Source organism: Neoarius graeffei, chromosome 9 (genome assembly GCF_027579695.1).
Source record: "Neoarius graeffei isolate fNeoGra1 chromosome 9, fNeoGra1.pri, whole genome shotgun sequence".
In the NCBI taxonomy this organism is placed as follows: Eukaryota; Metazoa; Chordata; class Actinopteri; order Siluriformes; family Ariidae; genus Neoarius; species Neoarius graeffei.
This window is the reverse complement of record NC_083577.1, coordinates 40,575,847-40,585,628: the sequence shown is the minus strand read 5'-3', so window position 1 is coordinate 40,585,628 and position 9,782 is coordinate 40,575,847. Positions and strand designations below refer to the sequence as shown.

The window sequence follows — 9,782 nt, the reverse complement described above, 5'->3', positions numbered from 1 at the left end:
GCAGGTAGCGTTCACAGCTCACAGCAGCCCAGTTAGATCCTAAACTCAGATTACTGTCTCTTCAGCTTTATATAGTGTTTTAAGTAATTAAATGGCCTTCTACAGGTTAGAAACAGGCTGTCCAGAAACTGTGTTAGGTGTGGTGTACTTAACCCCCCCATGTGTGTGTGTGCGTGCGTGCAAACTCGCCCACGTGTGTGTGTGTGTGTGTGTGTGTGTGTGTGTGTGTGTGTGTGTAAACCAAAAGTTTTATACCTAGTGCTTTATCTGATCAAATAAATCTGTAAACAGCTGATGATCTGATTCTGGTGGTTTTGAACAAGCTAATTTATCAACTCATGTATTTTTTATTTTAAAATCATTGCCAATACTTAATTACTCACATTTCACAGATTATTTGTGCAAAACACAAATGCTGAACTATGCTGAACTACTTTGATGTTAAATTATTTTTAAAAATTCCTTTAAAAATGCATCTGTGAGGGATGAACACTGTGCTGACTTTTTACCCTCAAAAACTAATTACAACTCTATGAATAGCTCATAGCTTATTTTTACTTTTCCCCAATTTTTTTTTTTTTTGACCTGACACACTTTCTGCCTGTGTGAACGAGTGTGTACAAAACATTACAAATGCTTGGGCTTTTGTTCTGTTCCTGTGTATCAAACCCACCACCACTACAGCTTTGCCTCAGACTTATGGCACACGAAAGTGTCAGTAAAATTACATAGTTTCATCTCATCTCATTATCTCTAGCCGCTTTATCCTGTTCTACAGGGTCGCAGGCAAGCTGGAGCCTATCCCAGCTGACTATGGGCGAAAGGCGGGGTACACCCTGGACAAGTTGCCAGGTCATCACAGGGCTGACACATAGACACAGACAACCATTCACACTCATGGTGCGTTCATGTGCTATGGGAATTATGGTAAATACCAAACGCCGACATGGAAAGCACACATGAACGCCCCGTCTTGTGGTATTTTCCACTGGGCAACTCGTAGAAAATTTTGATACACGAGTTGCCGAGATGAGATGAACTTTAACCTTTTCAACATGGCGGCGAGCGGTACAAGACTAGCTTATGAACCAAGAAAGAAGTGGTTTTCACCTACGGAAAGCTGACTCTCACCTTTTAAACGAGTCATGTTATGTATATTATATTATTATAATATTTATATTATAGCCTAATACAAAATATTCTGTGGCTGTCCAAAGAACGCCAACAATGATCTAGATACTGGCTACACTCATTGTGGCTACAGCCAAATTTCCAAAAACTGCGTGGCATTCAATGTGTTAAGAAAATCTCTACTTGTCATGATCAGGAAATATTCAGCATTATTTACCTTTTGACTTTTGATAACTCATATTCCTGCTGCAGCTGATGAACAAAGCAATCTGTAATTGTTTTAGCCAAATAACAGGCCTGATTCTGAATCTGGTCCACCATCTTTAATTTGTCAACAACAACAAAAGCATGTGAACACAACACACTGGTAAATACCACTTCCCAACTGGAAAATATCATCTTCCCATAGCACATGAACGCAGGATCACACCTACGGTCAATTTAGAGTCACCAGTTAACCTAACCTGCATGTCTTTGGACCGTGGGGGAAACCGGAGCACACCCACACGGACACGGGGAGAACATGCAAACTCTACACAGAAAGGCCCTCGCCGGATATGGGGCTCGAACCCAGACCTTCTTGCTGTGAGGCGACAGCGCTAACCACTACACTACCGTGCCGCCCACTACATGGTTTAATTTTGTATTATTTTGTTTGAGCATAAAGCTTTTTATATCACAACAATTTTAATGTGATTGTTAGGTTTCTTCTACTATCTTTTTAAAAATATTTTTTAAATTATTCTATAACATAAATGCTCATGTGAGAGGTATACATATAGAAGCAATAGAAGAGCAGACACATATATAATAAATGCAAGGTATATTTTATTAGATTGTGATTACTTCCATTGTGTTCATTCTCTAGCCTATAACTTGTTTAATCCATGGAAGAAAGTAGGAGATCTTCGTATATACCTCTGGGTAGTCAGAATTTAAGCAGTCACCAGGGTAGGTATATGCAGCTAAACCTTGTGGTTCATTTCCACAGATAAGAGGACTCCCTGAATCACCCTGCAGAGACAACAAGAGAATAAAAACACACAAATTATTTGTGTCCACTGATTTTTTCCCTTTAGCAGCACACCCTGTTGTGTTTTATTTCTTTGTTCCAATGTACAACTATCTATTTGTATATTTGTCTTTACTGAATATTACATTGCAGTACCTGACAAAAAGCTTTTTTTCCATCAGAAACCGTGCAGATCATGCTGTCTGTGTCAAAATAGACCTGCCAAAGACCCTTGCACAGAGAATTATTCTGTACTGTGAGTGTGACCTCTCGTAGGACACTTGATTCAGCGCTGTTCTTAGATGTCATGCCCCAACCAGCTATTGAACACTTTTGACGAGCTGGAATGTTCTTATTCTTCTTCGGTAGATCAGTAACCTTTACAGCATTGTTCGGCTTGGCTGCAGTCTTCAGCTGTAACAGATTAGTTAGGTAGTGTTTGAGTTGAGAGCTGGATGCATGAAATGAACAGAAGCAAAAGTTATGAAAGTAGCACAATGTACCTTCAGTAGCATGATATCATTTTGCGGTTGTTTCTTCCTGTAACAGGGATGCTTTATGCATTTCTTCACGTGGATTCTCTGCTGCTTGGACTCCTTTTGTTTGATGTTGTGAGCTCCCAGTACCACTTCCAGCTTGTCTTTTCCAGAGCATTCAATGTTGCTAGTGTACATCAGATTTTACTATATTATGTGACTACACACTGAAAATGCTAATATAGTCTTAATACTTGTACAAAAGCACAAAAACATACTCTACACAGTGGGCTGCAGTCAGCACGTAATCTTTTTTGATAAGCATACCACCACACATGTGTACACTGTTAATCTGAACAGACACCATGTAGGGTCGGGAGTGTGGTTTTGCTTCATTTCCTCCAATAATACCACTCTCCACTGCCCCTGAGAAAACAAACAATATTGTTATAGAGCTATAACATTATAGGACATAATGTTGAGAATACTGTAATGTTTCGATCACAGTTTTAAACCATAAAAAACAACAATTCTTTTGTAAATTGCAATTATCAGCTTTACATATCTCATACAGAATACATTACCACACAAAGGGAGGACAGAAAGTACAAGGAAAGAGATGCTGAAGAACATGTCTGTAGTACACCACACTGACGGAACTGTGCAACATGATTTTTCTTTCCTCTTATATTTCAACAACCTTTCAATCAGAGCCCCTCCTCTTTAAGGGCTTTGAACTTACATACACTTTTCTCATTGCATGGTGCACAGTGCATGCACAGTGGGCACTCCCACAGAACTTAAACTGCATTCTTTTTCAGAGAGAAAATAACTTGAAATTGAAAGAAGTGGTGGAGATATCTTGAAGAACACAGTTACAGATCATATTGAAATTTAGCTTTAACCTTGGGCCAAATATTGGACCAAACTGGAATGGGCTTCTCAAAATATTTGCCATCCTATTTATAAGAATGTTCTTTAATTAGCGAGCATTTCCCAAAACCCTACCTCAATAACATAATACCTAAAAATAAAGTTACTGACCAACTTAATGTATTTTGTAAATATAAACAAAGTTAGAATTTGATGCCTGCAACACACTCAAAAAAAAAAAGTTGGGACAGATGCAAAATAAGACAGAAAAATTCATAATAACACCATTTTGGAAGATTCCAAAATAAGCAGGTTAACTGGGAACATGACTGTGTATAAAAGGAGCATGAACCAAAGGCCCATGGTTATTTAAGCTCCTTTCAGAGGTCAAATGACACAAATTTATTTAATTATTTATTTATTTTTGCACGCCCTCAGGAAGCCATCGTATGTGCACATACGAAATTTGGTGTCATCACATCAAGCTATTGTTCACATAAGACCTTACATCCTGTTTGGTGGTCTCACCACAGATTTCGAATGTCTGTTCTAAACAAATGGTTTTGAAAATCAGAAAGTCATCTGATAACTTTTCTGACATTTGATCTGAAGATCAGCTGTAGCAAATGTGGTGAAAATGATACAAACTTTATCCCCTTCTTAAAACTTTTTCAAAAAACCCAATATGGCAGCCACATCAATTAGCTTGACATGAAAAATTGCGATGTCTCGGTATTCTATGGCATCAAGTGTGAATCAGTTTTTAAAGGCAAACACAGCAGCAGTTATAAGCCAAAATGCATCTTTGCTTATTGCAGTGCCCCCAGTATTCAAATGACAAAAGTTTTTCTGTTTTCTCAGAATGGAGTCCTGAGTCCACAACCCAAGTCTAGTTTTGATATGTAAAAGTGTGGATAATTTGCAGTGGTGCTTGAAAGTTTGTGAACCCTTTAGAATTTTCTATATTTCTGCATAAATATGACCTAAAACATCATCAGATTTTCACACAAGTCCTAAAAGTAGATAAAGAGAACCCAGTTAAACAAATGAGACAAAAATATTATACTTGGTCATTTATTTATTGAGGAAAATGATCCAATATTACATATCTGTGAGTGGCAAAAGTATGTGAACCTCTAGGATTAGCAGTTAATTTGAAGGTGAAATTAGAGTCAGGTGCATTTAATCAATGGGATGACAATCAGGTGTGAGTGGGCACCCTGTTTTATTTAAAGAACAGGAATCTATCAAAGTCTGATCTTCACAACACATGTTTGTGGAAGTGTATCATGGCATGAAAAAAGGAGATTTCTGAGGACCTCAGAAAAAGCATTGTTGATGCTCGTCAGGCTGGAAAAGGTTACAAAACCATCTCTAAAGAGTTTGGACTCCACCAATCCACAGGTAGACAGATTGTGTACAAATGGAGGAAATTCAAAACCATTGTTACCCTCCCCAGAAGTGGTCGACCAACAAAGATCATTCCAAGAGCAAGGCGTGTAATAGTTGGCAAGGTCACAAAGGACCCCAGGGTAACTTCTAAGCAACTGAAGGCCTCTCTCACATTGGCTAATGTTAATGTTCATGAGTCCACCATCAGGAGAACACTGAACAACAATGGTGTGCATGGCAGGGTTGCAAGGAGAAAACCACTGCTCTCCAAAAAGAACATTGCTGCTCGTCTGCAGTTAGATCATGTGGACAAGCCAGAAGGCTATTGGAAAAATGTTTTGTGGACGGATGAGACCAAAATAGAACTTTTTGGCGAGTGAGGAGGTCTCATCTCATTATCTCTAGCCGCTTTATCCTGTTCTACAGGGTCACAGGCAAGCTGGAGCCTATCCCAGCTAACTACAGGCGAAAGGCGGGGTACACCCTGGACAAGTCGCCAGGTCATCACAGGGCTGACACATAGACACAGACAACCATTCACACTCACACCTACGGTCAATTTAGAGTCACCAGTTAACCTCACCTGCATGTCTTTGGACTGTGGGGGAAACCGGAGCACCCGGAGGAAACCCACGCAGACACGGGGAGAACACGCAAACTCCGCACAGAAAGGCCCTCGCCGGCCACTGGGCTTGAACCCAGAACCTTCTTGCTGTGAGGCGACAGTGCTAACCACTACACCACCGTGCCGCCACACACTCACACATTCTGAAAAAAACCCACTTCCTAAAAGGTTCTTTGGATGCTTCTTATCAAAAGGGTTTAAACTTGGATCCCTCTCTGAAAGGAAAATATTTTTTTTCAGAGGGACAAATCATAGAAAGCATGTAGTTTCTTGATTTAAACTAAACCAGATTATTTGTATTCATTAATACTCATCTCTACTCAGGGTTCAAGTCCCTGGACCAGCAGGAAGGGCTGAAGTTCCCTTGAGCAAGGTACCTAACCCTTAACTGCTCCCCCAGGCTGTTCTGGGTATGTTGTACATCACTCTGGATAAGAGCATTTGCTAAAATGCCATTAATGTAATGTAATTAAAAACTGTTGTATATAGTATTTAATAAAGGTTATTTGTCTTGTAACAATAGCTGAACATTTTTGGTGCGTTATAGAGCCATTTCTAAAAGGTTTTGTAAGAAACATATTCAACAGATTCCATATGGAGAGTTCAGGGGACTATAAAGATTCATGGTTTCTTAATTTTGTTTATTGTTCATAATGTTGTTACACAGATGAAGATGCAGTCTTATAATAATGCTCTCAGGCATTTAAGGTATTGTAGCAGGTAGCGTTCACAGCAGCCCAGTTAGATCCTAAACTCAGATTACTGTCTCTTCAGCTTTATATAGTGTTTTAAGTAATTAAATGGCCTTCTACAGGTTAGAAACAGGCTGTCCAGAAACTGTGTTAGGTGTGGTGTACTTAACCCCCCCATGTGTATGTGTGCGTGCGTGCAAACTCGCCCACGTGTGTGTGTGTGTGTGTGTGTGTGTGTAAACCAAAAGTTTTATACCTAGTGCTTTATCTGATCAAATAAATCTGTAAACAGCTGATGATCTGATTCTGGTGGTTTTGAGCAAGCTAATTTATCAACTCATGTATTTTTTATTTTAAAATCATTGCCAATACTTAATTACTCACATTTCACAGATTATTTGTGCAAAACACAAATGCTGAACTATGCTGAACTACTTTGATGTTAAATTATTTTTAAAAATTCCTTTAAAAATGCATCTGTGAGGGATAAACACTGTGCTGACTTTTTACCCTCAAAAACTAATTACAACTCTATGAATAGCTCATAGCTTATTTTTACTTTTCCCCAATTTTTTTTTTTTTGACCTGACACACTTTCTGCCTGTATGAACGAGTGTGTACAAAACATTACAAACGCTTGGGCTTTTGTTCTGTTCCTGTGTATCAAACCCACCACCACTACAGCTTTGCCTCAGACTTATGGCACACGAAAGTGTCAGTAAAATTACATAGTTTCATCTCATCTCCTCTAGCCGCTTTATCCTGTTCTACAGGGTCGCAGGCAAGCTGGAGCCTATCCCAGCTGACTATGGGCGCAAGGCGGGGTACACCCTGGACAAGTTGCCAGGTCATCACAGGGCTGACACATAGACACAGACAACCATTCACACACCTACGGTCAATTTAGAGTCACCAGTTAACCTAACCTGCATGTCTTTGGACTGTGGGGGAAACCGGAGCACACCCACACGGACAGAACATGCAAACTCTACACAGAAAGGCCCTCGCCGGACATGGGGCTCGAACCCAGACCTTCTTGCTGTGAGGCGACAGCGCTAACCACTACACTACCGTGCCGCCCACTACATGGTTTAATTTTGTATTATTTTGTTTGAGCATAAAGCTTTTTATATCACAAAAATTTTAATGTGATTGTTAGGTTTCTTCTACTATCTTTTTAAAAATATTTTTTAAATTATTCTATAACATAAATGCTCATGTGAGAGGTATACATATAGAAGCAATAGAAGAGCAGACACATATATAATAAATGCAAGGTATATTTTATTAGATTGTGATTACTTCCATTGTGTTCATTCTCTAGCCTATAACTTGTTTAATCCATGGAAGAAAGTAGGAGATCTTCGTATATACCTCTGGGTAGTCAGAATTTAAGCAGTCACCAGGGTAGGTATATGCAGCTAAACCTTGTGGTTCATTTCCACAGATAAGAGGACTCCCTGAATCACCCTGCAGAGACAACAAGAGAATAAAAACACACAAATTATTTGTGTCCACTGATTTTTTCCCTTTAGCAGCACACCCTGTTGTGTTTTATTTCTTTGTTCCAATGTACAACTATCTATTTGTATATTTGTCTTTACTGAATATTACATTGCAGTACCTGACAAAAAGCTTTTTTCCCATCAGAAACCGTGCAGATCATGCTGTCTGTGTCAAAATAGACCTGCCAAAGACCCTTGCACAGAGAATTATTCTGTACTGTGAGTGTGACCTCTCGTAGGACACTTGATTCAGCGCTGTTCTTAGATGTCATGCCCCAACCAGCTATTGAACACTTTTGACGAGCTGGAATGTTCTCATTCTTCTTCGGTAGATCAGTAACCTTTACAGCATTGTTCGGCTTGGCTGCAGTCTTCAGCTGTAACAGATTAGTTAGGTAGTGTTTGAGTTGAGAGCTGGATGCATGAAATGAACAGAAGCAAAAGTTATGAAAGTAGCACAATGTACCTTCAGTAGCATGATATCATTTTGCGGTTGTTTCTTCCTGTAACAGGGATGCTTTATGCATTTCTTCACGTGGATTCTCTGCTGCTTGGACTCCTTTTGTTTGATGTTGTGAGCTCCCAGTACCACTTCCAGCTTGTCTTTTCCAGAGCATTCAATGTTGCTAGTGTACATCAGATTTTACTATATTATGTGACTACACACTGAAAATGCTAATATAGTCTTAATACTTGTACAAAAGCACAAAAACATACTCTACACAGTGGGCTGCAGTCAGCACGTAATCTTTTTTGATAAGCATACCACCACACATGTGTACACTGTTAATCTGAACAGACACCATGTAGGGTCGGGAGTGTGGCTTTGCTTCATTTCCTCCAATAATACCACTCTCCACTGCCCCTGAGAAAACAAACAATATTGTTATAGAGCTATAACATTATAGGACATAATGTTGAGAATACTGTAATGTTTCGATCACAGTTTTAAACCATAAAAAACAACAATTCTTTTGTAAATTGCAATTATCAGCTTTACATATCTCATACAGAATACATTACCACACAAAGGGAGGACAGAAAGTACAAGGAAAGAGATGCTGAAGAACATGTCTGTAGTACACCACACTGACGGAACTGTGCAACATGATTTTTCTTTCCTCTTATATTTCAACAACCTTTCAATCAGAGCCCCTCCTCTTTAAGGGCTTTGAACTTACATACACTTTTCTCATTGCATGGTGCACAGTGCATGCACAGTGGGCACTCCCACAGAACTTAAACTGCATTCTTTTTCAGAGAGAAAATAACTTGAAATTGAAAGAAGTGGTGGAGATATCTTGAAGAACACAGTTACAGATCATATTGAAATTTAGCTTTAACCTTGGGCCAAATATTGGACCAAACTGGAATGGGCTTCTCAAAATATTTGCCATCCTATTTATAAGAATGTTCTTTAATTAGCGAGCATTTCCCAAAACCCTACCTCAATAACATAATACCTAAAAATAAAGTTACTGACCAACTTAATGTATTTTGTAAATATAAACAAAGTTAGAATTTGATGCCTGCAACACACTCAAAAAAAAAAAGTTGGGACAGATGCAAAATAAGACAGAAAAATTCATAATAACACCATTTTGGAAGATTCCAAAATAAGCAGGTTAACTGGGAACATGACTGTGTATAAAAGGAGCATGAACCAAAGGCCCATGGTTATTTAAGCTCCTTTCAGAGGTCAAATGACACAAATTTATTTAATTATTTATTTATTTTTGCACGCCCTCAGGAAGCCATCGTATGTGCACATATGAAATTTGGTGTCATCACATCAAGCTATTGTTCACATAAGACCTTACATCCTGTTTGGTGGTCTCACCACAGATTTCGAATGTCTGTTCTAAACAAATGGTTTTGAAAATCAGAAAGTCATCTGATAACTTTTCTGACATTTGATCTGAAGATCAGCTGTAGCAAATGTGGTGAAAATGATACAAACTTTATCCCCTTCTTAAAACTTTTTCAAAAAACCCAATATGGCAGCCACATCAATTAGCTTGACATGAAAAATTGCGATGTCTCGGTATTCTATGGCATCAAGTGTGAATCAGTTTT

General features: G+C 38.8%; 2 protein-coding genes across 2 annotated transcripts; both read right to left on the bottom strand.

The window, feature by feature from the left end:
* Positions 1–1,939: 1,939 nt before the first annotated feature.
* Positions 1,940–3,293, bottom strand: LOC132891224 (granzyme B-like). The gene is made up of 5 exons (XM_060928698.1): positions 3,204–3,293; positions 2,898–3,045; positions 2,647–2,806; positions 2,300–2,557; positions 1,940–2,145 (listed from the first exon to the last, which is right to left on the bottom strand). Exons 1-5 carry the CDS (start codon positions 3,250–3,252, stop codon positions 1,996–1,998), a joined length of 765 nt encoding a protein of 254 aa, XP_060784681.1. The 5' UTR covers positions 3,253–3,293; the 3' UTR covers positions 1,940–1,995.
* Positions 3,294–7,465: 4,172 nt separating this feature from the next.
* Positions 7,466–8,819, bottom strand: LOC132891223 (granzyme B-like). The gene is made up of 5 exons (XM_060928697.1): positions 8,730–8,819; positions 8,424–8,571; positions 8,173–8,332; positions 7,826–8,083; positions 7,466–7,671 (listed from the first exon to the last, which is right to left on the bottom strand). The coding sequence occupies exons 1-5, from the start codon at positions 8,776–8,778 to the stop codon at positions 7,522–7,524; spliced, it is 765 nt and encodes a 254-aa protein (XP_060784680.1). The 5' UTR covers positions 8,779–8,819; the 3' UTR covers positions 7,466–7,521.
* Positions 8,820–9,782: the final 963 nt, after the last annotated feature.

Excerpts from the sequence above, each read along its gene's own strand:
- LOC132891224 (XM_060928698.1), bottom strand. The coding sequence starts at position 3,252 with ATGTTCTTCAGCATCTCTTTCCTTGTACTTTCTGTCCTCCCTTTGTGT. Across the intron at positions 2,807-2,897 it reads ACTGCAGCCCACTGTGTAGA|CAACATTGAATGCTCTGGAA; the intron begins GTATGTTTTTGT and ends GATGTACACTAG. Across the intron at positions 2,558-2,646 it reads ATGATATCATGCTACTGAAG|CTGAAGACTGCAGCCAAGCC; the intron begins GTACATTGTGCT and ends AATCTGTTACAG.
- LOC132891223 (XM_060928697.1), bottom strand. The coding sequence starts at position 8,778 with ATGTTCTTCAGCATCTCTTTCCTTGTACTTTCTGTCCTCCCTTTGTGT. Across the intron at positions 8,333-8,423 it reads ACTGCAGCCCACTGTGTAGA|CAACATTGAATGCTCTGGAA; the intron begins GTATGTTTTTGT and ends GATGTACACTAG. Across the intron at positions 8,084-8,172 it reads ATGATATCATGCTACTGAAG|CTGAAGACTGCAGCCAAGCC; the intron begins GTACATTGTGCT and ends AATCTGTTACAG.